This window comes from Bolinopsis microptera, chromosome 5 (genome assembly GCF_026151205.1).
Source record: "Bolinopsis microptera isolate Bmic1 chromosome 5, MBARI_Bmic_1.0, whole genome shotgun sequence".
NCBI lineage: Eukaryota > Metazoa > Ctenophora > Tentaculata > Lobata > Bolinopsidae > Bolinopsis > Bolinopsis microptera.
The window spans coordinates 976,337-1,004,238 of NC_087076.1; the positions used below are offsets into that span (position 1 = coordinate 976,337).

At 38.6% G+C, this 27,902-nt stretch overlaps 7 protein-coding genes across 8 annotated transcripts in view; 2 read left to right on the forward strand and 5 right to left on the reverse strand.

The window, feature by feature from the left end:
* Positions 1-27,902, reverse strand: part of LOC134815899 (cilia- and flagella-associated protein 53-like) — an 889,273-nt gene that overhangs the window by 820,755 nt on the left and 40,616 nt on the right. The gene's annotated exons all lie outside the window — the stretch shown is intronic.
* LOC134815896 (probable ubiquitin carboxyl-terminal hydrolase MINDY-4) overlaps positions 1-27,902 on the reverse strand; it is a 623,521-nt gene that overhangs the window by 549,274 nt on the left and 46,345 nt on the right. The window lies entirely within an intron of this gene.
* Positions 1-27,902, reverse strand: part of LOC134814742 (dmX-like protein 2) — a 131,615-nt gene that overhangs the window by 57,389 nt on the left and 46,324 nt on the right. The window contains exons 2-11 of the mRNA XM_063822939.1: positions 11,576-11,679; positions 8,025-8,150; positions 7,681-7,743; positions 7,259-7,413; positions 7,013-7,116; positions 6,454-6,541; positions 6,129-6,253; positions 5,920-6,016; positions 5,587-5,809; positions 5,339-5,463 (exon numbers count right to left, since the gene is read on the reverse strand). Of these exons, the coding sequence (XP_063679009.1) occupies positions 5,339-5,463; positions 5,587-5,809; positions 5,920-6,016; positions 6,129-6,253; positions 6,454-6,541; positions 7,013-7,116; positions 7,259-7,413; positions 7,681-7,743; positions 8,025-8,150; positions 11,576-11,662 (1,193 nt within the window). The 5' untranslated portion in view covers positions 11,663-11,679. The remainder of the gene's footprint in view (positions 1-5,338; positions 5,464-5,586; positions 5,810-5,919; positions 6,017-6,128; positions 6,254-6,453; positions 6,542-7,012; positions 7,117-7,258; positions 7,414-7,680; positions 7,744-8,024; positions 8,151-11,575; positions 11,680-27,902) is intronic.
* Positions 2,281-4,954, forward strand: LOC134815862 (uncharacterized). 2 transcript variants are annotated; one of them, XR_010160317.1, is made up of 5 exons: positions 2,281-2,328; positions 3,562-3,639; positions 3,807-3,854; positions 4,060-4,137; positions 4,490-4,954. XR_010160317.1 is itself a non-coding variant. In XM_063824449.1 (5 exons), exons 1-5 carry the CDS (start codon positions 2,751-2,753, stop codon positions 4,709-4,711), a joined length of 468 nt encoding a protein of 155 aa, XP_063680519.1. In that variant the 5' UTR covers positions 2,743-2,750; the 3' UTR covers positions 4,712-4,954. The 2 variants fall into 2 exon arrangements, 1 of the variants encoding a protein (XP_063680519.1); XM_063824449.1 differs by lacking the exon at positions 2,281-2,328 and adding an exon at positions 2,743-2,792.
* Positions 11,834-27,902, reverse strand: part of LOC134815897 (mitochondrial import receptor subunit TOM70-like) — a 51,547-nt gene continuing 35,478 nt past the window's right edge. The window contains exon 2 of the mRNA XM_063824498.1: positions 11,834-14,019. Coding sequence (XP_063680568.1) covers positions 12,277-14,010 — 1,734 coding nt within the window. The 5' untranslated portion in view covers positions 14,011-14,019 and the 3' untranslated portion in view covers positions 11,834-12,276. The remainder of the gene's footprint in view (positions 14,020-27,902) is intronic.
* Positions 15,263-18,982, forward strand: LOC134815905 (uncharacterized). Its single transcript, XM_063824509.1, has 7 exons — positions 15,263-15,460; positions 16,599-16,749; positions 16,936-17,176; positions 17,423-17,476; positions 17,854-17,989; positions 18,679-18,761; positions 18,877-18,982. The coding sequence occupies exons 1-7, from the start codon at positions 15,294-15,296 to the stop codon at positions 18,945-18,947; spliced, it is 903 nt and encodes a 300-aa protein (XP_063680579.1). The 5' UTR covers positions 15,263-15,293; the 3' UTR covers positions 18,948-18,982.
* LOC134815901 (zinc finger protein 85-like) lies at positions 19,028-21,502 on the reverse strand. Its single transcript, XM_063824504.1, has 5 exons — positions 21,223-21,502; positions 21,033-21,083; positions 20,769-20,810; positions 20,601-20,642; positions 19,028-20,508 (listed from the first exon to the last, which is right to left on the reverse strand). Exons 1-5 carry the CDS (start codon positions 21,500-21,502, stop codon positions 19,430-19,432), a joined length of 1,494 nt encoding a protein of 497 aa, XP_063680574.1. The 3' UTR covers positions 19,028-19,429.

Genomic DNA, 27,902 nt, shown 5'->3' on the forward strand with positions numbered 1-27,902 from the left:
GTCACATCAGTTATTATAAGAGTTGGGTAATCGTCATCACATTGACATATATTTTTTTGTAGTTTGGATTGATTTATATAGGTAATAAAGCAGCCTATGCAAATTTTTACACACTATCTTGAAATTGTTGGGGCATGAAAAGTTAATTTTGTCACATTTTTAGTGACTTTGTTAAAATTGTTAAACTAAAATTGTTAAACTTAAGCTCTGATGTTCCGGACAATATTCTAATAGAGGTATAGAATATAGATCTTCAAAATAGGGGCAAGACATGTTTACTTTGTCACATCAGTTATTATAAGAGTTATTATAAGAGACTATTTCATTCTATAATCATTGTTTTTAATCTATTTACGATTTCGTATAATTTTTTGTGACAATGTAAACATCAACTGATCTTAACTTGCATCAACTATATTGTCATCATATAAAATTTTCCCGCCTTTCAAACCAAAATCAGATATAAATAATTCGCTCAAAATTTTAAATTTCATATATTGTGACAGAATTAACCTCATTTCCCAATAACCGAGTGCCTGTATTAGCTAATTATTCAAAACAACATATTTTAGGGCTATGATCGGTAGAGCAACCATCAAATAATGAGTTGAAAGGGTTTTTAGGACACCTCACAGTAGAATAGAGGTATGGTATCATGAGTGTGACAAAGTTACCCACATATTGCCTTGTAACCGTTCGATCCGTGCCCATTAACCAATGTTGTATCATAATTGTTAGATTGACCTAATTTACTATATTTCAGACCAAGGAATGATAATTAGACAACTGCAGTTAACTAAGTCACACAAAATGTGACATTTGAAACATTATGGTGCCTAACAACAATAGATTTTCTTTCTGAGCGGTGCATATGGGAGTATGGGTTACGTGGCTAATGTTCAGAACTTCTGAACGTGCTAGGTTAATAGATGTCAAAATTAAGCCACTATCGTCAAAAACGCTATTATTTTTGTTTACCAATATCCTCAAACTCAAATGAACGTGTCCATACACAAAATGCTTGATAACTTCGTCATTTCTAATCCGTTTTGCCTCATGTTTTCAGATCATATGCAACATTTGATAATCTACCGTCTCTGAAAAAATTAGGCGTTCATCATGTTCAGAGAAAACAATATAGGTGTTTTAATATTGAATGGGCGTGGTCTAAAATATTCGAATTTTCAAATTTTGACGACGGAATCCTCGAACCAGTAAGTACAGTATGCCATCTGCAAAGCAACAGCTCTCAAATATAAAACACGGCGGAGGTATAAGACCCAACGTTTGCACACTGACTTTTGGCCCATCCTGTAGAATTGCCAAATCAACTGAGGACCATCTCCACCAGTAAACATATTATAATATAATATACTGTCCCTCATATAAACTTTCTGCAGACTACAGGTGGGCTTTAAGGGACGAGGGAGGGGTGGGTAATTGTTCGGAGCGTTAGTAGCGTGTTGAGATTACCGGGCTGCTCCACACAGCAAGCTATAATTAGATTACACGTGTTTTATAACGGGAGGTATGTGGGTTTTGTGTAGCCTGGTACGTGACTTTTGTGACTTTAGTCGTGTGTCTGTACAAAGCTTAGAGCCTTTGTCACATTGTGTACTACATTGGAATGCCGAAAACTCGCAATTTGTCAGTTCAGAGCACTATTGTCTGTTTATGTTTTGTTATTACTGTTTATTTTACTTGTACTCGTCCATCTGGCTGACCCTTTTTGAAATTCCTCACACGTCATTTTACAAACTGAGCATTTGTGCAGTTCCGTTCACATCGTACAAACTGAGCATTTGTGCAGTTCCGTTCACATCGTACAAACTGAGCATTATGCAGGTCCGTTCACATCGTACAAACTGAGCATTTGTGCAGTTCCGTTCACATCGTACAAACTGAGCATTTGTGCAGTTCCGTTCACATCGTACAAACTGAGCATTTGTGCAGTTCCGTTCACATCGTACAAACTGAGCATTTGTGCAGTTCCGTTCACATTGTACAAACTGAGCATTTGTGCAGTTCCGTTCACATCGTACAAACTGAGCATTTGTGCAGTTCCGTTCACATCGTACAAACTGAGCATTTGTGCAGTTCCGTTCACATCGTACAAACTGAGCATTTGTGCAGTTCCGTTCACATCGTACAAACTGAGCATTTGTGCAGTTCCGTTCACATCGTACAAACTGAGCATTTGTGCAGTTCCGTTCACATCGTACAAACTGAGCATTTGTGCAGTTCCGTTCACATCGTACAAACTGAGCATTTGTGCAGTTCACACGTCATCGTACAAACTGAGCATTTGTGCAGTTCAAGAGCATACAGGTCTGAATATCACATGCTACTAAAGATCGTTACTGCTCTTTGCCTGTATTTGATATGAAATTCCAAGAGTTATGATTACTCCTTATTTAAGATGCGCACTGTCACCGTGTTAACTGCGTTAACCGTGTTAGGTTACCTTGTAAATCATGCTATTTCTCCTAATTTTAGTCATAAATATTTGGCATTTTAACGTACATTTTCTCCAGCACTACTTTATTATCGTAAATATTTGATATTTTAATATCTGTTTTCCTTTAAACCGGGCTAAGATGAGGAAGTAGCCTGTTGTTGTTGTTGTTGTGTCTATCATTCTTTCGTCATTGAGAGAATTGAATAATAATGAAATCGTATATTATTACAATTTAAATCTCACTAAAGTTTACACACTTTACCTCACAAAACTGTAATTTTGAGGTGTAATAATGGCTGCTTACGGTACACGTATAGCCTTGCTCTTTACAAAGGTGAAACGTTGTACACTATCACTATACACTATACACTATATACTATACACTATACACTGTACACTATACGCTGTACACTATACACTGTACACTATCACTATACACTATACAGTATACACGGTACAATATACACAATATACACTGTACACTCTCATTATACACTATACACTATATACTATACACTATACACTATACACTGTACACTATACGCTGTACACTATACACTGTACACTATCACTATACACTATACAGTATACACGGTACAATATACACAATATACACTGTACACTATCATTAAACACTATACACTGTACACTGTACACTATATAATACACTATCACTATACACTATACACTATATACACTGTACACTATACACTGTACACTATATACTGTACACTGTACACTATACACTATACATTATACACGGTACACTATACACATTACACAATATACACTGTACACTATCGTCTATCACTATACACTATACACTATATAATACACTATCAATATACACTATACACTATATACACTGCACACTATACACTACATAACACTTTACACTATACACACACTATACACTATACACTATATACACTATCTCGTGTACTGTATGTAGTAACATTTCAAATTGTACACTCTCGAGCATTTGCTTATTTTACCTCACTCAATATTACCTTATATGGTTATATTACTTTATATGGTTATATTACTTTATATGGTAATGATTCCGATAACGATGACGTAATCATAACGTGTTGTTTCCTAAGGGACATACTGGGGAAAGCCTGACGAGACTATTAGGACAGCGTCATATCAAAATACTGGAGAAAATAGAGATTTTAAAGGTAAAAAGAGCGTGATAAGTGTAGCACCAAACCCCCCCGCCCCCCCCCCCCCCCCCCCCCCCCCTTGATTAATCTGTGTTTATTGAATTATCTAACAGATAAAAACACTATGAAAGTCACGAAGAAACTGAATGGCTAATCTTGTCAATCAACATATTTAACCTCAGGAAGAAGACGAGCACTACCTCGAGCAGACGTCTCAACAACATGAACAGGTATATACAATATACACTATACACTATACAATATACACTATACAATATACACTATACACTATACAATATACACTATACAATATACACTATACAACAGGTGAATTATTACTAAAGTTCAGCTAGGGTAAAGGAAAAAGTATCTCAGCATCTGGTTCAGACGTCCCATTTTCATATAATTCATTATAACTAATACGACCAATCCCAGAAGGCCAAGGGGACAGAAGATGTGGTGGTAGAAGATGTGGTGGTAGAAAATATCAAGTCACCAGACCCCGTCATGCAGGTACTTAAAGTAGAGGACAAGTAAAGTAGAGGGCAAGTAAAGTAGAGGACAAGTAAAGTAGAGGACAAGTAAAGTAGAGGACAAGTAAAGTAGAGGGAAAGTAAAGTAGAGGGCAAGTAAAGTAGAGGACAAGTAAAGTAGGGCGATAAAGTAGAGGGCAAGTAAAGTAGAGGGCAAGTAAAGTAGGGCAAGTGGCAGCATGGTGCATTGTATTTTAGCTTCGGAGAAAATAGCAAAAAACCTTCACCATGGAAAAAATCGAAGATTTGTGATTCTAGCATAAATAGCGACCTGCGCACTGTTTATCCCCAAGGCTAAGTTATAATACAAATTTAAGGGTTGTCTATCCCAGGAAACTGTAGTTGCTGAGAGAAGTTACGTGTTAAACCACGTTAAGAAACCTAAGCTAAGTCTAAGTCTAGAGGAGGTGGTGCTGCAGCACGAGGCTGCAGCTACAGCCGGGAGAGCCAGTACCCCTAAAAACGCTTGGAAGAATCACAACTCTACTTTCAACCAGGCTAAACAGCAACGCATCCGCACTACTAACCGTACTCCGGGCCGCCGAGCTTGTTAAATCATACTCATTAACTCTGGAACTGGTTTGACTATATTAATATGGCTGTGGCGGTTAATGTTACTTCGGCCTTTTGGTGACAAAAATTAAATAGAGATTCTGGAAACTAACTTTTTTTCTCTCAAATTGTTAAAATTAAGAACGAACAATTTGGAGTAGCGTCGGTAAACCTTTATCACACTTTCTTTTACTTGGCTGCTTCGCGTGACTTTTTTTGCATTTGTCAACGTTATATTTGCATTACAAGCTACAACCTTTTTTTAATTTACAAATCTTTCCAAAGATTTGAACTATTTTGGATGATGTTTTTAATGATTTTTGTTGAACAGATTCTCGTGTAATTGATTCCTCTTTATTTTCTTGGGTGAAGATTTAGATGTAATATATCTTCATGTTTTTTAATGTGCTAATGGTATTTCTATTTCTGATAGTTATTGTTTCTGATTTAAGAACGGGTCGAATGAACACTTACTACTTACGTTGGTAACAACGCATAATATTATCTGTTTTTTTAAACGATGCATCAACTGAAGTAGTTCTTGATAACAATTTCTATTTCAATATACCCCCACCCCCTCCCCCACCCCCCCCCCCCCCCCCCCCCCCCCCCCCATTTCAAGCACTAACCAAGGCAGTTTAAGGACGAATCTAGTAGTGAGCGCCTGGAAAGGGTAAGCCACATCAATCTTCTCAACTCTCCACCCCATAAAGGAGCCGGTAGCGGGGCTCACGCAAACAACCATGTCGAAACTCTGAGGGGAATATTATTCAAACTGAGAAGCTATTAGTGACAAGAGAAACGCCATTGTTATTTGTTGGACGTTAAATATTTTAAAAATATAAAAATAAGACGGCTATTGAGAATGGTCACTAACCTTGTACCAGTATTTGAGAAGTTGAGACTCAGTGTATTGGTATTCTCGCATGTCCTTGACTTTTCCCATCTTCAACTCCAACATCTCCTTCTTTATCGGCTCATTAGGCTGGTCAGTGTCAGACACAACAAAGTCCTCCTCCTCTGCAATATCGTAGGAACTGACGGACAATCCTTCAGAGAGCATCAGCTCCCCTTTCAGCCGGGCATTCTCCAAACAAACACTGAAACATGTTGAAGTGAGCAGATGTGTTAGACTGGTTGCGGAGTAAAGAAGTTTCTAGAAAGAAAGGAATACCTAGAAGGAACCTGTAAAAATGTACTTGACTATAACCTGTAAGAGTGTGCCTTGTTGTTGAACCATTGGAATATGTAGGGAGATCCTTCAATCTTCTTTTCAGTTGACTCCTTTAATGGATCCAACACAGTGCCTGGAGAGTGTTTCAATTTCAGTAAATAACTCATTACCGTTAATCATCACCTCTAATACTCGCACTCAACCTAATTAACCATAGAAATACATGTAGATAAGCTAGAAAGTACCTAGCACGAATGACTTGGTGATAGAATGTCTAGCAGAGATAGAGGGATGAACACTTGGAGCCTCCAGCCAGATCCTCCCGATACAGTCGTGACAGGAGGTCAGGAGGACTTGTCTCACTGAGTCACTGCAAATGAGGGTCGTTAGGAAAACATAGAGTTTACATACTTATTTTAAATGTTATCAGTTACATATGTTGGAAATCACGTGATTTACTTCCCCTAGCCCCCCCCCCCCCCCTTACCTTTAACATCCTGATGTTACGTACACTCAACCTCCCCCCCACACTCACACACACACACTCACACACACACACACACAACTTACACGGGGAGCTCTGGAGAGACAGCCCGCCAACAAGCTCCGATAACAACGTCAGGATGCAGAATCAGTTCACTCCTGTAATCCTTGCCTCCTGAAAAACATCATTTTCTATAGTGACAACATTACTCAATGTGAGAGCTTATTTCTTATCGGTCTTCTCACTCAACATCAAATGTAATGGCTAGATGGCAGATGTAAATAACAATTCACGGCGTTTTTATCTGATAGAGCTGCATAATTTAAAATATGAGGTGACGTGCGCGCGACCAACTAATTATAAACATCTCCGCGCATTCCTGCGCCCATCATCTGTAGACCGTTTTCCGCCTACCTCCAGAGTATTTACTCTCGGTTTTAATGGCACGGCCCCTTTATATTGGTTATCATTGTCATATTACCAGTATTATTCTACCCTATCCTATCTTATTCTGACTTATCGAGAATTGAGCCGTCAGATATAGATGAGGGTAAGCGTGCCATAAATGGGGGCAAGAAATGGGGGCGTGCCACAAATATTTATAATACATTGCCTCCCTGGCTATTTTGAAAACTATTCACGTACCTTTCATCTTCTTCCATAGTTTTATAACTTTAGAGTTCCGGGACAGGGTTGTAAAGAATCTGCCGTCTGGAGAAACAGTTACTTGGCTGGTTTCTTCTGTCAAACTAGGATTATACAGGGTTAACTTAAATTGCTTTTATTCCCATTTGTATGAAAACACACAGAAACACACAGAAACACACAGAACAAAGCATAAGCACACAGAACAAAGCACTTGGTAACCCTTTTAACGCTCCCCTCACTTACTGGGTACTCCAGGCGCACTTCCAATCTGCAGTTCTGTAGATAAGAAGCTCAGTACCCGTCACTATAAGCTCACTTCCATCGTTATTGAATGTAGCACACGCCACACGTGACCCTATAGATAGTGTGTACGATACACTCCACGTGTAGGGGTATTCCTGGAATGTTATAATCTGAGAAACGAGAAAATATAATCTATATCCTGGTTTTCTACACTTTTACATTTCAAAGAAGCGATTATTATCAATACTTGCTGGACAAGATGGGAAACACATATATTTTATTCGCATCGTATGAGGACTGTAATACCTGATAATATAATATATTCATTATTCACTCTATGAAATAAAACTATTTGAACTCATGAAGTTCCTATACAGTACTTCCTATACCTCAATATTCAAATATTATAGGCCATTACTTACATCATCATCTACTGAAGACTGAGCTGATAGAATGTACACTGAATGGGACGAAACTGCGCCGATCTGATGGCAGGTGTATAAGTTATTATTCTAACTTAATTCATTATCTGTGTATTTATTAATGTATTTTAAATTATTCTAAATTATTTGCAATTGAATACGAGAAAACATGGAACAGTAAAAGCATCTCAACTACATTTATAATTAAATATTGAGACATGTCAATAAAAGAGCGTAAAAGTAACTGATATTGAGACATGTCAGTAAAAGAGTGTAAAAGTAACTAACTAATTAAATATTGAGATATGTTCACATGTCAATAATAGAGTTTAAAAGTAACTGACCCTGCCAGATAGCGGACACAGTGTGATGGCTGTTATCTGAGATCTGCAGCCGCTAATGTTGCTTATCAGCTGCACTCTGTGAAACGCATCGTCTAGTACAACAATATCACACCCTGTACAGTACACCTGAACAAGGAGGGGTTAACAACAATATCACACCCTGTACAGTACACCTGAACAAGGAGGGGTTAACAACAATATCACACCCTGTACAGTACACCTGAACAAGGAGGGGTTAACAACAATATCACACCCTGTGGCCTGTACACTACACCTGAACAAGGAGGGGGATCAGGTACTACGTTCTGTACGTGACGTCGATTAAGTGTAATTTTGGAATTTTTCAAAAGACCCACCCACCCCCTTCGCGATACTAACTATTTTTTCGGGTGATAATTAAGACACCCACCCCTTTTTCCGGCTTTTGCGTTACTAAATGTTGAAAAATCACGGTATTAACTGTGTCTTGGTATTTAAAATAAGATACCCACCCAGAAATTAAAGACTTAGTTCCGACATAGCAGTAGTAGTAGTAGTAGTTTTTGGCAAATTAGACCTAAGACCCACTATTTAGTACCATGTGTTGTGTTTACTGTTAGTTTTAAAGAATATATTTATTGTTAATTAGTGTTATTTGTTTTAGATGTTTTAAAGGTATTCATAGTCACAAATCACATCACATCATGCTCCACTGCACATTATTTTCACATCAAATAACAAGCACTAGCACAATCCACTTGCAGCACCAATTCACTTCATATGCACAAAGTCAGCCCAGTTCATTTCACCTTGGAGATTCATAACACTAATCACTCGTCATTGTCACGTGTTCACTTCACCACGACTTCACAACCATTCAAATAGTAGCTTCATGTCTCATGGTCACGAATCATTCGTCACGTGTCATTCCATATATAAGTGCCGTTTTATAATTATTTGAGAGGTCATGTTCGAGCAGTTCTGTTATCTTCTATTGCCTATGTTCTTTTATAAATCTTCATTCTACTTTCTAGAATAATACCTCATAGTTATATAGTGTTTCCTTTGTACAAGAACATCGTAAAACACCATGTACTAACTGTTTTTCTGGGAAAATGAGCAGCAGACCTAGACCCAGTACTTGGCAGTCGGCACCTAATACCCCCCCCCCTCCCCTGGTACAGTACTCGACACCTGATTCCCTCCTCCTTCGAACAAGGAGAGGTTACATTAAAGGACCAGTTAACTGAAAAATTTGTAGTCTCCAATTTGGCTAAGATTTAAATCAGCTGTGACAAACTGGTAAAGAATCGTATCGCCGAAAGAACCAATTCTCTAGCGTACGTGTAACGCGTGTTATTGCAATAATAAGCTGTGGCCTCGTGACGTCATAAAGTCCCTCAGTGCGCGCTTGCATAGCGTAATACATTGCAAATGTTTATCATCGTCAATAAAACACGTGTAACTCACTCAAATTTTAGAATTATGACTATTACCCTAGTTCTCCAAAATCCTTATAGTTTTGGCTATCATTCTAACTAAAGAAATAGCTGATTGGATGTACAGTGCTCACGTCATGATTTTAAACAGTGGTATAGGTTCTTGAACAGTGGCGGGTGAATGTACGGTTAGAAAGTTTCTGCTATTACAACTTATGTCATATGTGATAATTTTGAATTGTTTTCATTGCTTAATTACACAAGCAGGGAGACTGCACCGATTATTTTTCCCCAGTCCATGAAACTCTAACGAATTTAGAAAGGATCTAGATAAGTAGGAGTTTTTTTCAATTCCGAGAGCAATTATATTTATATCATAGCGAAATTTCTAACTTTAATCCGCATGTGTCAGCCAGTACAGGAGACAAGAAGTCAGGCTACTTTACGGCCGTTCCTCTGGGACCATTAGTAGAAGTAGCTTCTATCAGAACAGTGCCGTGGGAACAGAATTCCCGCCAAAATACCCGGTCTACCAAATAGTAATACTGATTGGAGTGTACGGTGTGCGGTGTGTTTTGAATTAGACTTACGGCTTACCTAGTTGTTATCCTAATTGCATTATCATCGGTACATAACATAAATAAACTACTGGTAAGTTTAAATACCAAGTGCAAACGTGTTCAGTCAATCGACCCACTGAACAACTATAGAATTTCCAAGACCCTATTATTCTCTGGCCATATATTACGGCACGATCGATTGTTAGATGGCTAAACGACCAACGTTAATCTATACAATTCTAAAACTATGAGCTAGCACTTTAATCTAAAAATACACTTTTTATATTACTCCTGATTTTTACATTTCACGTAAAACATTGTCGCCACAGGTTGATCATGGACACTAACAGCTTAATTTGAGATAAATGACTTGTGAGTTTCTCTAAAGTTAACTTTAAAGTTGTGTAGTCCAGTCATTTATGGACATTCATGGAAATGAACCTGCAAATGTTCAAATACTCACGAAACTTTGCACAGACCTTCCTGAAGGTCTGAATAAACGATTTCCGTTTGGAGACATTTTTTTGACCGTGGAGAAAACCCAGGAGGGCCACGCCCATATTGACCCAATAACGTAACCGACCCCTTGCTTCTGAAGGTCGTAGAGACTTCAAAATAGGCATAACGAAGCGGCATATGCATGTTTATATAGGAGCTACTGAGCAACACATGGCCTAAAATCCTTAATTTTCGAGAGATTTGCCAAAAACCATTTTGGGCGTGGTACTGAGCCCATTTTTGATAGGATCGTGATAGAGTCTTTAGACAGGGTGCAAAAGAACCGCAATTAGCATATTAATACATGACTTACGAACAAACATATGCCTTAAAGTGCTTACTTTTTCAGTTATTGGCGAAAAACTGATTTTCGGTTCCAGAAATCATGCAAAACTATGGGTGTCTGGTAAATTGGGCTATGAAGGCCCTAAAGGTTTTTAAATGTGTGCAAATTGTGCAGAATGGCCATGTTTATATACAACTTATGAAGCAACATGTACCCTAAATTACTTACTTTTCGAGTTATTCGGGGAAAAACATTGTATTATGTCCATTTTCTACCTGTAAAATACAGTCTAACGAGCTCCTCTGCGCGCGCAAGGGACTTTATGACGTCATCGCCAAAATAATACAAACGCTATTTACACGCGTTAGAGAGCAGTTAAAGATTTAGGAATTTCGACTCGTTGCTTAGTTTGCTATTTGTCACAATCTGTCAAAATATGAGGATAACTTTTTTTTCAGTTAACTGGTCCTTAAATACTAGCTATTTGATAACTTGTTATTAACAATTAGTGTTAAAACTTATCTCAATGTGAACTACAAGCTACAGGGGGGGGGGGGGGGGGGGGGGGGCGGGGGCTATTTGCAAAGTAGGGACAATGTGAACTACAAGCTACAGGGGGGGGGGGCTGGGGGCTATTTGCAAAGTAGGGACAATGTGAACTACAAGCTACAGGGGGGGGGGGTCTGGGGCGGGGCCCGCTATTTGCAAAGTAGGGACAATGTGAACTACAAGCTACAGGGGGGGGGGGGGGCTATTTGCAAAGTAGTATTTGCCCCTGAATGCACATACCGTGTATCCTATACCATTGCAGGAGCAGTGAGCTACTGTAGAGTTGCCGTTGTTAGCGGCTCCTGATAGCACCTGCTGACATCTCATATTTAACAGAGCATCCTCTCCTTACATTCTCCTTGGAAAGGGATTAGTTTTACTAATATCAAACAGATTGTCTAGTTTACTCCCTTTATTAAAATATTTCCAATGTTTGATTAAAGTAATCTTCTTGGTCGCATAATTAGAGTATTGAGAGAAATTGAAAGAAACTCAGTATTGTAAATCAATGAACTTTGCATCACGGAAACCATATTAATCGTAAAGAGTGTAAAAATGAGCCAAAAAAAGCTCAAGTAAATCAAATATTCAACGTCTGGTAGTCACACTTGAGATAGCTTGTGGTTAGTTCTTTAATGGAAACGTGACGTCACTAAATGTCCTCAATAATATAAGTTGGTAAACAAAAGTTAATATTAATTCCACAAATGAAGGCAGAAGAGCCAAGTCTGCTCGAATGAGCAGATTATACAATAAGTATAACTGCTGCCATTCCAAGAAAACTGTAGAATCATAATCCCTTGCCTCAAATTACCAATGACCAATTAAAAAAAGTTTTGCAAAAATATAATCGTGTTCAACTACTGTAATAAATTAATTGACAAACAATCTAGAATTTTGGTGTGTTGAAGAACCAGAAGTGTTCAGATAAGGTGATAGCATCACCCCTGAGGTGCTGTCATCATTTGACTGAAGTCCTGCAGATCTGCCATACTGACAGGTTTAACGTTATACTCATCACATACTTCCCACTGGCATTGTATCCCTACATACAGTGCTGACAAGTGCGCTGCTTCTGCTTCTGTCTTTACCAGCTCCAGCGCTTTCTTGAAACACTCCAGAGCTTCAGGGTACATCTGCTTCTGAATGTAGATCATACCCAGGTTCTCCAGAACAAAGTCACACTTCGAGTCTGCTTCGTGGGCCTCGTTCAGTAGAACTAAAGCTGAGTCGAAGTTGTTTTCGGCCATCATTTTCAAAGTAGCAACATGAGCTTTGTAAGTAACATTGCCAGGTTCAAGTCGTTGAGCCTCTAAGAACTTCTCCTCTGCAGCAGAAAATTGGCGCTGATCCTGCAGTACCTGCCCATAGAGAGCAAAGACATCAGAAACATCAGCAAACCTCTCCACCATCTTCCCCAGGTTCTTAAACACCTGATCCAGGAGACTGGGGGTCATGGTGCGCGCCATCTGGTACTGTCCATATACCAGCTGGGTCCAGGGGGCCGGGAACTCATCATCTAACTCTATACACTTCTCCAAGTCCTTGATAGCATTAGCCAGATCCTCAATACTGAGGTAACATTGAGCTCGGTGAAGGTAGGGGTCAGGGTGGTCCTCATCTGTCTGCACTGCAGTGTTATAGTCAGCTAGTGCTCGCAGTTTGTCCCCCTTTGCTTGGTACACTTCTCCACGGTGGATGTGGGCCTGGATCTTCAGCCTCATGTAGCTTTTAGGGTCCATTATCACTGCATCAAAGTTCTGTATGGCAGTCTTATGGTCTGCCATTACCCACGAGAATATTCCACGGAGACATCTGAGCTGATTTAAGAACTTTACGGGTTCCTCCTTCAAAGCTTTATCTAATTTAGAGGGAACTACGTCGTAGTCTCGCTTCTCAAGATCTGCTAATATCTCAATGTAGAGCTTGTCCCCCGTATTGTCAAGTGATTCAGGAGTGACTGTAGAGTGGAAGTCTCGCATGTGTATGTTGTCCAGGGCTGACTTGATCACAGTGTGAGACGGTAGTCTGGGTTTCCTGGACAACATCAACTTCTTAGCTTGTTCATCACCATACGCTTTCAGGACACGATCACTTGTTGCCATGTAACCAGCTTTCATAGACTTTTCAGGGCCCTCAATCAGACAGACAGCCGTCCAATCTTTTATTGAGGACTCGTATTTATTTAGCTTCTCATATGCCGTGGCTCGTCGCTGAATTGCTTTGATGTATTTCTGGTTAAGGTCGAGAGCTAGGCTACAATACTTCACCACTTCCTCGTACTTGCCTAGCTTCTCTGAAGCAGCTGCCATGTTCTGGTAACAGTGGGATTTCTCCACTGGGTTAGCTTCCGGGTACAGGTCTATAGCCTCCAGGTAGCACGCGATGGCATCGTCAAACTCTGATTTCTTGAAGAAGGCGTTACCTGCCCCCTTCCTCTTATCAGCCTGCTCCAAAGCAGTGAGCTCAGGTTCTTCTTCTACCTTATCCACTGACTTTGGGGCATCTGTTTCTTCTGTTGGTGTTTCTGCAGACTTTTCCTCAGAGCTCTCCCCACTGGACATATAGTAAATAGCGCCACCTAACGCTAGTGCTGTTCCTGCAGCTGCAACACCCAACACTATCTTAGTTTTGGTGTCCGTCAAGTCCACATTGTAAAGCTTGCTCCCTACCATCTCCGCTACCTGCAGTTGTGGTATTAGTAACTTTAGTAAACTAAGTAACCTTAGTAACTTTAGCTTAGTAACCTTAGTAACCTTAGTAACCTTAACTTAGTAACCTCAGTAACCACTACCTGCAGTTGAGCTGCAATAGTGATCTTAGTAAACATTAAATTATTATATTAGATCTATATTTTAGAACTTTATAAGATTTTAGATAATATGTGTCCCATAAATGCAGCACTGATTAGCTCTCTGGGATGTTTATTAAACTATTGGAGAGCTACTCCTTATGACGTCACTACTCCTTGTGACGTCACTACTCCTGGTGACGTCACTACTCCTGGTGACGTCACTACTCCTGGTGACGTCACTACATTTGCAGGACTGATTAGCTCTCTGGGATGTTTATTAAACTATTGGAGAGCTAGATTTGCATTGTTATTATATATGAAATTGTTAGAGTGACTCGAATCTCAGAATCTGTATGTTTTTAAAAGTTTACCTCAGTCTCGGATCACTCCTCAACTTAATATGGGTGACTACTTGAGTCACTAGAGTCTAGAGGAGACGTTGTTTTTGTTTTACATTTCCACATATTTTATTAAATAGAATTGTAGCTGTACGTGACGATTTCTTCATGAGGAAACAATTTCCGGGTGAATCCTTATCATATATTAGATTTCCCGATGATAAACCAGATAACTAGATAAGGTATGGACATCAAAGTTATCTCTTATTTTCTTGATAACACTAAATATTTGATAATTTTTTGCCGAAAAACGATATCAACCCGCTGATTGAACGAAGCTAGATGCTTAATTGAGTTACCTTAAAAGGGGGACTACCAAATCATCTGCAATTCTGCAAACACTTTTTGATGGATAATTTTCAAAATATCCTCAATTAGTTTAGGCGAGGATCTTGATCTTTTGATTATACTAAAATGTCCAGAATTGAGCTAAAATGAACTCAATTCGTGAACAATTTAGTCATTTAGTAATGGCTTGGTTCTTTTAAGCACAGTACATATAATTGCTTAATGTCGCTTGGTCCTTAATTCGTTCACAGATTTGTAAACTTTTCGTTCGTTGTATTCGAGCAAGCCTTACATATTTTTGTGAATAAAAGTGCACCCCATATCACATGGGCCATGTATAAAAGTATTCACATTATTGTCGTTTATTATTGTCGTTTATTATTGTCATTTGTTATTGTCATTTGTTATTGTCGTTTATTATTGTCGTATATTAAGTTAATGAAAGTATCTACTGTCAGCACTGTTTACAGAGAGAACCATGAAAGCTGTGCTACTGTCAGCACTAGTTGTACTAGTCTACTCTACCCCACCACAGCGACCACCAGTCCCCAGATGTGCTACTGTAAAGAGAGAAGCTGGGCTGACTGAAGGTTTTCCAATAAACGTGGCCCATCGGCTGCACAGCCTCACTCTAGAGGATCTCCGGTTAGTTAATACTTAGTAGCCACATTCTTACTCTTAGTAACCTTAGTAACCTTAGTTACTTAGTAGCCACATTCTCACTCTTAGTAACCTTAGTAACCTTAGTTACTTAGTAGCCACATTCTTACTCTTAGTAACCTTAGTAACCTTAGTTACTTAGTAGCCACATTCTCACTCTCAGTAACCTTAGTAACCTTAGTTACTTAGTAGCCACATTCTCACTCTTAGTAACCTTAGTAACCTTAGTTACTTAGTAGCCACATTCTCACTCTTAGTAACCTTAGTAACCTTAGTTACTTAGTAGCCACATTCTCACTCTTAGTAACCTTAGTAACCTTAGTTACTTAGTAGCCACATTCTCACTCTTAGTAACCTTAGTAACCTTAGTTACTTAGTAGCCACATTCTCACTCTCAGTAACCTTAGTAACCTTAGTTACTTAGTAGCCACATTCTCACTCTTAGTAACCTTAGTAACCTTAGTTACTTAGTAGCCACATTCTCACTCTCAGTAACCTTAGTAACCTTAGTTACTTAGTAGCCACATTCTCACTCTCAGTAACCTTAGTAACCTTAGTTACTTAGTAGCCACATTCTCACTCTTAGTAACCTTAGTAACCTTAGTTACTTAGTAGCCACATTCTCACTCTTAGTAACCTTAGTAACCTTAGTTACTTAGTAGCCACATTCTCACTCTCAGTAACCTTAGTAACCTTAGTTACTTAGTAGCCACATTCTCACTCTTAGTAACCTTAGTAACCTTAGTTACTTAGTAGCCACATTCTCACTCTCAGTAACCTTAGTAACCTTAGTTACTTAGTAGCCACATTCTCACTCTCAGTAACCTTAGTAACCTTAGTTACTTAGTAGCCACATTCTCACTCTTAGTAACCTTAGTAACCTTAGTTACTTAGTAGCCACATTCTCACTCTTAGTAACCTTAGTAACCTTAGTTACTTAGTAGCCACATTCTCACTCTTAGTAACCTTAGTAACCTTAGTTACTTAGTAGCCACATTCTCACTCTTAGTAACATTCGTAGCCACATTCTTGGTTCTGATTTAGAGTTTCATAATAGAAAACAATTTGTAAAACGATTTATTTCTGGAGATGGTTAAAATAAAATTTAAGTTTATTACAAAAGGTACTACTTCAACTCGAAAGCACCTGTGGACAATGGAATTCCAACAGTTAACTTCAACCTGACTAAGAACGCTCCAAGGGTGGTTCCCAACGCTCCCCTCTTTGGATTTGACACTGACTTTGGAACACAGGCCATGAGACATCTTGATCAGGTTTGTTAAAGCTCTTAAACTCAGTTAACTAGCTACAGACATTAACAAGCAGATTGAAAGCAGATAACAAGCTGCAGATAACTTTCTTCTTAACTACTCCTAACCAATATACAGGTGCTCCGCAACATGGACAAGCAGATAACAAGCAGATAACTTCCCTCCTAACTTCTCCTAACCAATATACAGGTGCTCCGCAACATGGACAAGCTAAACTTTGGTATAACAAACTACAGTGTCCTGGAGAAAGTGGCCCACGTTATGCACATGGCAGAGCTCTGGAACCAAGCCAAGAAATACTACGAGATAATGGAGGAGAAGTCCCCCTCCGAGGAGCTGTGCGGGTGTGTTAATGATGTGGCTGAGAACGGTGTCCTGTCCGAGTTGGAGCTGCTCGCCCTCAAGATCAAGTATCCTGGCTTAACGTCCGGTCAGTAGGTTTAGGTTTCTATTGGGGGGGGGGGGGGGGGGGGGGACAAAAGGAAATCGCGGCATGTACGAAATCGTGATTTTTACCATTATTTGCGACGAATTTTGGCCAAAATAATTGCGAAATCCTTTTGTCCCTGATTGGGGAGGGGGGCTCACCCCCCTCCTCTATTTCGAGTAACATGACCAGAATATACCTAGGTTTCACAACCTCCTTTACAAGCACTAAACATACTCTTATTTACAGGAAGAGCAGACCTGCCCTACGGACTACCTCCTCATTCCAAAGAAGGAGTATCTAGTAAGCAGCTGTTTTATATTTAATTAACTATTAATATTAAAATCGTTATCAATACTGAAATCCTGCACATATCTCATACCTACACTACATTTTCCAGAAGTATAGGATCTTTTGAGAACGCCTCAAGAAAAATAAGCTAAAATCAAAAAAACAAAAATATAAATTTACAGTTCAAACGAATTTTTACAGTTTTATGAAATATCTGAAATTTCATGAAACTTTTTTCAATTCGTTATTCTCACATTTAATTATTATATTCTTCCTGCCTGCAATTAAGCACTTTGAACTGTACAGTTCTCAAACCAAATATATTTAACAAATTTTTAGGACCATAAATAAGTTTTCTAATTCAGATAATTACCAAAATCTCCTTTCAGTGCAGCTAGACGAGCGCAGAAAAGCTTACGAAATTTCTTACACACTAAAAACAGACGCTGAGACCAGGTCACCAATATTTCAAAAACATCTGAGAAAGTTTGATTTTGAGGGGGACGAGGACGAGGTTCTAGCAAGGTATGTTGCACAATATATCACATTATATAATATATATCAGTCACATTGCTACACAATATTTGCTACCAGTTAGAAACACGTGCGGAGTCTATTAGAAATACCACTGTTCACAGGGGGTGTAGTGTGCAGTTAAATACCACTGTTCACAGGGGGTGTAGTGTGCAGTTAAATACCACTGTTCACAGGGGGTGTAGTGTGCAGTTAAATACCACTGTTCACACAGGGGGGGGTGTAGTGTGCAGTTAAATACCACTGTTCACAGGGGGTGTAGTGTGCAGTTAAATACCACTGTTCACAGGGGGTGTAGTGTGCAGTTAAATACCACTGTTCACAGGGGGTGTAGTGTGCAGTTAAATACCACTGTTCACAGGGGGTGTAGTGTGCAGTTAAATACCACTGTTCACAGGGGGTGTAGTGTGCAGTTAAATACCACTGTTCACAGGGGGTGTAGTGTGCAGTTAAATACCACTGTTCACAGGGGGTGTAGTGTGCAGTTAAATACCACTGTTCACAGGGGGTGTAGTGTGCAGTTAAATACCACTGTTCACAGGGGGTGTAGTGTGCAGTTAAATACCACTGTTCACAGGGGGTGTAGTGTGCAGTTAAATACCACTGTTCACAGGGGGTGTAGTGTGCAGTTAAATACCACTGTTCTGAGTATGTTAAAACCTGATACTAAATTAACACAGGGCAATGGAAGAGCTACAGGACGGTGACCAGGGACTAGATACACACCTGGACAGTGAAGATGGTTGGGCGTCATGGAGACAAGGTGCTCAATATCAAAATAAAAACTGTGTACAGTTTATTACATACCTCAAAATAAAAGAATGCTTTTTACAATTTAAAAATTCAAATCCAGCTTCATTCATTCTGATCATCTGCAGGATTCAAGGGAATGGATGACCATGGAAACTTCGAGTTTGCAATGTTCATCTACTGCAAGTTAAACCAGTGAAACGGAACTTAACAGAGCAAATAAAAGACTACGAAATGGACAAAACACAATTGTTACCGTTAAAGGAATTATCATTTAAAAAAGACAAATCAGTGATAGTAGTAGCTTAGTGATCAATATTCAATAAGTTTCTTTCTTGTGATTGATAGGAGCTGAACAGCTAGATTATCGAATATAATATAAAGTACTGCCAAGTTCATAGATATAAAAGACCTAAATTATACAATTCAAAATGTATATAATATAACAAATAATTTTAGATTAATCTGACCAGATTGCAAAAAACAGTTTATTGACTTTTACTTCTCGAAAACTAGAAATCATTTTACAAAGTGTGAAATTTTGCAAAATTTAAATTTAATAAGTGAACATCATTTAAAAAACTATGTATCAGTTGATCTGTTTCTACATGAAGTACTAAAGAACAGTTTCAACGATAAAGATGCAAATAACAATTTAAAGGAAGAACATTGAGTCTGAGATCATGATTGGTCATCAACTATTACCACCTTTAGTTCAGCCTCAATTTCAGGCTGCTCAAGTTCACTTAGTGCTTGAGGTAGGGGTGTACCCACCCCTACTTGAGGAGCAATGCTCTCCTCCTCATAATCCACCATTTCCTCCTTTACCTTGTCCAGCAGCTCTCCTACCTTGTTCTCTTTAACAGGTACTATAGGCTCACCAGTACACAGATAAGTTTTGTGAACAGAGCACTTAGCAGCGCTAGGGAAGGTAGTCCCGCACTTCTCACATGTCACTTCAGTAGGATCTACATACTTGCAGAACTTAGCATGGTGCAGCACGTCCGCCATCCTGTAGAACTTCTCCCCACAGGCCCCGCAGTTCAGCTTCCTGTCCTTCTTGGGGCACTGGTGCTCCTTGTAGAGCGTGTGGTTCCCGAATGTAACTGTGCAGGCTCTGCATCTAGTCGTCCTGACTACGTGCTTCTCTTTGTTGTGCCGGGTCAGCTCGAGTGAGGTGCTGAAAACTGCCCCGCACTTCTCCTGCTCCTCACATGACTTGTTCTGGTCACGTGACATGTTCTGGTCACGTGATTTGTTCTGGTCACACTTGTAGGGGAAGGAGTCCCCGTGGGAGATCCTCATGTGATTGTTCTTGTGACCCGGCTGTCTGAACATCTGAGGACAGTACAGACAACTGTAGTGCTTCTCACCTGTGTGAGTGAAAGTGTGGAGTAGCAACTGGCGGGAGTTCCTGAAGCACTTCACGCAGAACTTGCATCTGAAGGGCTTGTTGGTTTTATGTTGCTCCACACAGTGTGTTTTCAGCTCGTTCATTGTCATGAAGGTAAGTCCACAGTAAATACACGGGTATGCACCAGTGTGGTCGGTTAAACCCAAGTCTTGGTATGTTGTTGTAGCTGGGAAGTCAACAGGTTCCTGTTTTGGAGCTTTCATGTGAGAAGCAGTAGGTGAACTGGGGGCGCGCTTGGTTCCCACTGGAGAAGTGGGTAAAGTGGTGGGTTTGGGAACATTCTTACTGACTGGTCTTGTACTGGAGACATCAGAGCGGGGACTTGTTGTTGAGTGTTTGCTTTCACCTGGGACAAATAGTTTATAACTTGTAGTTTTAGTTTTATAAGTAACAGTAAAGCTAAAGATAACTTTAAAATGACTGAATAACGATAGGTACCTGATATGGAGTCACTTCTCTTGTTGCTTCCTCCAGTAGAACCTGGGATTACCATAAAGTTTATCATTTATTAAAAAGATAATGATCATTATTATTCACTATTTGATACACAATTCTATCACTGAACATGTATACACACTTCAAATATTTTCTAAATATCATCCTTACCTAGCCCAAGCTTTTCATTTTTCTTTGTAGTGTAACCCGGCACTGGAATTCAAGTAATTAGGTTACACAAGTTTAAACCTTCACTCACTGATGGTGAACATGAAATGTAGGAAATATGACACGAAATGATAATCTTTAAAAAAATAAAAAACACGAAAGCTAGTTTGCATTGATACAATGATGAATACAACTAATGATGAATCAAGACAATAGGAAAGTAGTTCACGTAATTTAAATATAAATATCAAATACTAGCTTAAATACCTTGTTTGGTAGTTTTTTGAGTATTTCTCTTAGAATTTCCCCTCTCGTGCACTGAAAGTAATATAATGATGGGTATGGTCAAAATAACTCATTAGATTCAACAACATTTTATAAACACCCAGATGTATTTGGAATAGTCACTACCTACAAGTCTAACTATAAAAGTCTATAAAAACAGCATGTTACAAACCTAAAATCTCTCTATAATCTGGTTTTGGATAAAAGCGTTCAATTTTAGCCAAACAGTCGGCATCCAGACCGCTCCCAAGAGTGTTATACACAGAAACTTTCTGCTGCAAAGATTTACACAGGACTGGTTTCTTTGTCTTAGCATCTGATTCCAAGGTTAAAGCAAAGTCGTTTTCACCGAAGAAGATAACGGTATCTGGATCAATGGACTCAGGAAATCCCCATGTAGTAGTGATTTCTATCTCTTTATCAATCCTAGGGCAATCGTCCACCTCAACCATGAGCCTTAGTGTAACAAATGTTAATATAACTGTTCAAAAAATATACAAATCTTTATCCTGGATATCAACAACATTAAAGTTCTATTTTATGAAGAATTTCCCAAATTGTTAAGAAACAAAATTTCCTAAACTATATTTGTTACTTAAATTTAAACAGATTTCCTTCTAAATTAACCAAAATAAAGATGATATTCTACATTTCAAACAATTATTACATTCAAACCATGTCATGAAATCTTGTAAAAAACAAATGTATGCTAAAATTGAGTACAAAAACAAAACTTGCTATAGAATAGTCTAAAAAATGTACAGTGAATTTGAGAATAAGCTTATCATTATCTTATGTGCAGCTCATAGCTAACTGATTGTTATCCGATCCATCGAGTTTAAAAGCTTTGATTTCAGTACTCTTGTAATGAACAATAAGTTCAAAATTTCTAACTTCAACGTCACAATTTGCAGCAAAAAGGTTTACATCGAGCATTGAAGTAGAATTCAGCTCCTGATTCAGTATTCTTAGTAACTCATCTTCACGATAAAAGGAAGCCGAGTATTCTTGATCTGACATTCCACGACTTTTAACTGCCATGTGAAATGATGAACCTGGCTGTTGGTTATTGTCAAGGTAAATGTAAACACGGGGTGGAGTTTCCATCGGGCACTTGTAAGAAACTTTAACACAGATGTAAACAATCTCGAAACAGTTAGACTGTTTTATTTTACTATTTTCATTTTCATCGAGAGAACTATTCACCATCTGAAGAGTTTTCTCTTTGTTTATCTCAAAATTTTGAATAGATGCCATGAGACTTTTTACTGTGCTATGTAAATCAATCCATTTGCGATCAGCGATGTAAATATCAGCACCATTATGGTCTGTACCACAGGATACCATCTCTTGAGTAGCGTTCCTTTCTAATGATATCTCACAAGAGACATTTCTCCATGATTTGATAGCTGGGATGGGCTCAATAAGTGAGCATTGTCTTGGTGAGAAGGGGACCAAATCATGTCTATTACTTGTGAGCTCAAGAAGTGAAACACGCGAGTCTCCATCATATGTTACATAAGAAGAGGGTAACATCTCCAAAAAGTTATCAAACAACACTTTTCTAGAGCTTTCTTCGATATCAAGAACTGTGTTAATCAACCCAAGTCGCTTTGACTTATTGATGTTGGACAGAAAAGACCCACCGACATGGGTTTTGATATTGCTTTTTATTCCATCATCATCAAGCAGTCTATGAATGTGCAGTAAAACTTGCTTCAGGACTGAAACAAAGTTTACTGATGAGCAACCCAGTAGGAGGCCAGCTTTTCTCCAAATGTGTGAACAAATAGCGATTTTAATTGAGAGCACTCTCCAATCTACAGATGGAGCAGTTGAAAATGCTTCAATAGCGTCCATCTCGGCTTTGTCAAAGTTTCTTCTTGCTTCCTCAAAGTCATTCGAATGAAACATTTGAACTCCAGACCTCAAAAGGAAAGTAGCAGACCGAAGCTTTTGAAGTTTTAGGTCTTCTAGATCCTTTGAAATAGCACCAATTTTGCTTTCAAATATAGTGAGAAGTTGCTCATTTGTGTAATCTCCTTTTTCTAGATTCTTACAAAAGTAATACCGTATTATTTGAAATCCTGACCTTACTCCAACAGCAACAAGTGATGACATATCGTTCAAGTACTATGAGACATCAGGATTCGGGATCTGAAGAGAGGATTAAATCATGTTTAAAATAAGGAAAGGATAATATATCTAGATATTGGTGGGGAGGTAAGCAAAGTGTTTGCTGACACATGAAAACGATTAATTAATCAACTACCTGAATTTATTAATCACTGTCACATGTGTCAGCAAAAACTCCAAAAAAGTCTCCTTCCCGCTTCTATCCAGATATTTAAAACGAATTTCGGTTTAAATTAATCATCTACTAAAATCTCTGTTTTACAAAAAATTGTAATATTCGAAATATATATTTAATATTAATTATTGAAATGTTGGTGATGAGCGTCTTACTGGGCGGCGCTAAGCCTGTCATTCCGCCTAAACTGTAAAAGTTCATGTATTGATAACATTTTAACAAACAAAATAGAGAATGTAGTCTTATCAGGTGTTATCGAGGAGCGGCTTGGTGAGCATGCCCCTATATTTACCTTTACCTCAGCAGAGACCCCTCGCAATACAGAGCCCCAGAAACATGTCCGATATTATGATTACTCAAGCTCCAAATTAAAAAGTTTTGTAACTGAACTTGAGGTGAAGGTAAACCAGCTGACTCCTTCGACACAATTTGATGAGTTTACGGCATGTTTTGACCAGACACTTGATAAACACTGTAAACTGGAAGTACCAAAAGTGACAAAAAGAACTCCGAAACTCAACCCATGGATTACAGACGGTATCATCCAGTCAGTAGAAAGAAAACATGAACTACGTAAGGAGTGGTCTGACACTGTTACCAATAAGAACCCTGGTGGTAATCTCTTGTTCTACCAAGTATTTAGCAATTATCGTAGGATGCTTAAAGCCATCATTAAAGCTGCCAAACGTTCGCATTACTGCAACGAAATCCTCAACAACTGTGAAAACAGCAAGAAAACTTGGCAAATTATCAATGAGCTTAGAGGCAAGAAGAAGAGACAAACCAAACCCCCGTTTATCATTGATAATCAAAGAATAGTTGATAGAAGGACAATCGCTAATGGATTCAATGCTTGGTTTGTCTCTATTGCACCCAAGCTCAATGAGACGCTTAATGACCTATCTCATGGCATACCTATATTACCCATGAAAACTTTCTATGACTTCCTGAATAAAAGAAATGAAAAAACTATTATGCTAGAAGATTGCTCCCCGAACGAAATATTGAAAATTATAAATCAGTTTGAAAACGGCAAAGCTAGTGACATTCCAATAAGTGTAATAAAAAAGTCATCTCATATAATTGCACCTGTCTTATCAAATTACTTCAATATCCTTATGGCCGAAGGTATATTTCCAGATGTCCTGAAAACTGGTAAGATAACACCTATAGTTGTGGACACAACAAGAAAATTGAGAATAATCTTGTGCGAGGGTAGGGACCCAGATGTCGTTTCTAACCCAAATAAACTTTAAGGAGGCTTCTCATCAGTAGCCGCACCTCCTTACTCGGTTTCTGAACTGGAATTCTATGGGCTTCCAGACGGCCAGACCGAGTATTACACTGTCTGTCTTCGGTAAAATCTTCGAAAAGCTCATTTACTCAAGAATATACGGATTTGTTAGCTCTCAAGGAGCCATATCGGAGACACAGTTTGGATTTAGGCAATCCCATTCTACATCTCATGCAGTCAATTACTCTGTAGATTTAATTCAATGAAACGAAAAGTTTTCAATGAAACGAAAAGTTTTATTTTACATTCCTTTAATCATAAATAAAATAAGAGCTTAAACCATGACCACGAATTAGTTAGCTAGAAGTAAACTTGAGGAAATATTTTTGGTGATTGTATATAATTATTTAAAAAACTTTATTTGGTTGTTAGTATTTTAATTATGGTAAGTGGTTGAATTTAGTGAGACAAGGTCAGTTTCTCTATTATCTTAGAAAAATTTCTACTTTACAGTAGGCAATGCTGAGTGGCAGGAATGAGGGACCAAAACGCTTGGGGCTAACAATGGCCCATTTACAAACCACTTCAGACATGGCAATGATGTCATTTATGCTTAATTCGTCTGAAACTGACCCTACTGCACTTGTAACATTCTATAAAAATCTCTTCTAAAATAGGTATAAAAATGCATAACACAAAACACACAAACAAAATGTTTATAATCCTTATATAATAAATTTCTATAGAACTTTTAAATTTCTATAAAACTAATAAACCTATATAATATATATTCATTTTGCACCCAGAGAAAGATGTGATCACAGAGGTAGTTTCGATATTATGTTCATGACAAGGTATGGGGCTGCTGCAAGTTATATTTTGCTAAGATATTACCGCTTTTTCAAGCTTAAGTAATCTAGGCAAGGTCAATTTTAAAGTTTTTGAATTTTGTCGAACGCTGTTTAAGGCTAAGTCCCAGTCATTTGGTTCTCCTTCCTTTTGAGTGTGAGTGATGGTGATTCTTATGGATGATTTGAGGTGATTGGGCTTATAACAGGTGAATGTAGTTAGCATGAGATTTTGTCGTACTGTATTCCATATTGTCCCTGCTCTGTATATGTAGCTGTCTGATGGTTTAGGTGTGAGAATGAGGGTCTCTTTGCCAAGTCTGCCAGATGTTTCAAAGAGGGAGTATAGTGATATAGGGGTTCTATATTTCAAGACCTTGAAGATGTCATTAATACAATGGTAGAAGTACAGATTATGCACATTCATGATTTCATGAGTGTTGAAGAGGGGTTTTGTATGCTCCTTTCTGTAGAATTCCTTGCCCAAGATTTGCTCCCCGTAGGGTCTGCATCGTGCACTAGTTTTAAATTTATCCAAGTATGCTTCTTTATCTCCAAACATTATGCGGGCACACATTTTCTGTGCTTTGAACAGAGGTTCAAGTTTTTTGTTAGATGCCCCTCCCCAGACAGTTATACCATATGCAAGATAGCTTTCAAACAGAGTGTGATATAGATCTTTATGGAGTGATGTGGGAATGTTATCTTTACGGCCAGGTAGCGCAGTTGGTTAGAACGCCTGTCTTACAATCGTTAGGTTGCGAGTTCGAAACCCACTGACTGCCTGGTTGTGGGGTGAGCGTCGTCGACGTTCAACTAAGGATCATGAGTGGTCTATGCAGCCCCCCGGTCTACTCAGCCGAATACTCGAGAAATCGGGTGTGAGGGTTAAATGAGGAGCTGCACATTGCAGCAAAGTCTCGGACGAAGAAAGTATGGTACACACTACCTTAACCGTCACTGGCCAAAAAGATCCTTCGGCTTCCTGTAATTGGCTGGTTGCACTTGTGTAACATTGTGGCTGTTGGAATACCCCGAAGTAAAATAAGTGTCTAGATAAAAAAAATTTAGCATGCCACAGCAGCTGGCTAGTTTTTTTGCTAATTTCCTTCTATGTGCGTTCCAGTTTAGGTCTTCATCGATTGTTACACCTAAGAATTTAGTTTCATGTACTCTCTCCAAGGGTATGCCATTGATATTGATTTCTTGATCAGAGGGTGTATCTTCATCTTTGTTGGATCGAGAGTTTGAGAATTCAAGGTAACAGCTCTTGCCAGTGTTTATGTGAAGTTTATTGGCAAGCATGTAGCGGTGTACGGAATTTAGGACTTCATTGGCTTTTTTGTATGCTAGGTTTTTACTTTTTGCAGCAACGAAGATATTTGTGTCATCAGCAAATAGAACAAATTTAGAGTTCTTTTCAGAGTTTGTAAGATCGTTTATGTAAATTAAGAACAGAAGGGGCCCTAAGCAGCTCCCTTGTGGCACTCCAAAAAGCACAGGTAGAGTATCAGATATTTCATTGAGCACACCAACATATTGTTTACAGTCGGAAAGATAACTTTCCAGGAGTTTGTGTGCCCGTCCTCTGATCCCGTATGTGTTTAATTTTTTGAGAAGTATTGAGTGATCTATTGTATAAAATGCTTTACTTAGGTCGATAAAGATTCCTAAAACATGATTACCGGCTTTGAGTGACTGCTGAATGTGGTGAATAGAGTAGTTGAGTGCATGTGATGTTGAATGACCCTTTCGGAACCCAAACTGGCTATCGTGCAGTATTCCCTGACTCGAGAGAAAACCATAAAGCCGTGAGTAGATAACCTTTTCAAAAATTTTACCGAAAATTGGGAGAGTGGAAATTGGACGATAATTTTGTAAGTGTTCTTCGTTATCTTTTTTGTAGATGGGGCTAATTTTACCTATCTTAAGGATGGCGGGAAAGCATCCTGTTGACATAAGGTTGTTGTATTGTATGGAAAGCACTGGGCTGAGAATGTGTGAGGCCTTTTTAATAACACTGATGGGGAAATCACTAGCTTTGCCATTTTGTAGCTCAGAAATGATATGAGATATTTCACTCTCAGTGCAGTCTGTTAAGTACATCGAATTTGGGTTAGTTTTTGGTAAAAATTCAACAAATGAAGGAAGTGGCTCAATTTTCATTTCCCCATCAACTTGTTCATTCAATTTCGACGCTATTGAGGCAAAGTACTCATTAAATTTGTTGGCTATGAGTCTACGTTCTGTGATGCGTACTCCGTCGACACAGAATTGAGGCTTTATGGTTTTTTTGCATTTTCCTCTTAATTCATTGATAACTTCCCAAGTCTTTTTGCTGTCTCCTTGATGATCCATAATCTTAGTACAGTAATATTTCTTTTTTTGACTTTTTATTACACCTTTAAGACATCGACAATAGTTTGAAAATTTTGTGTGGAGATCAATATTTGCATCTG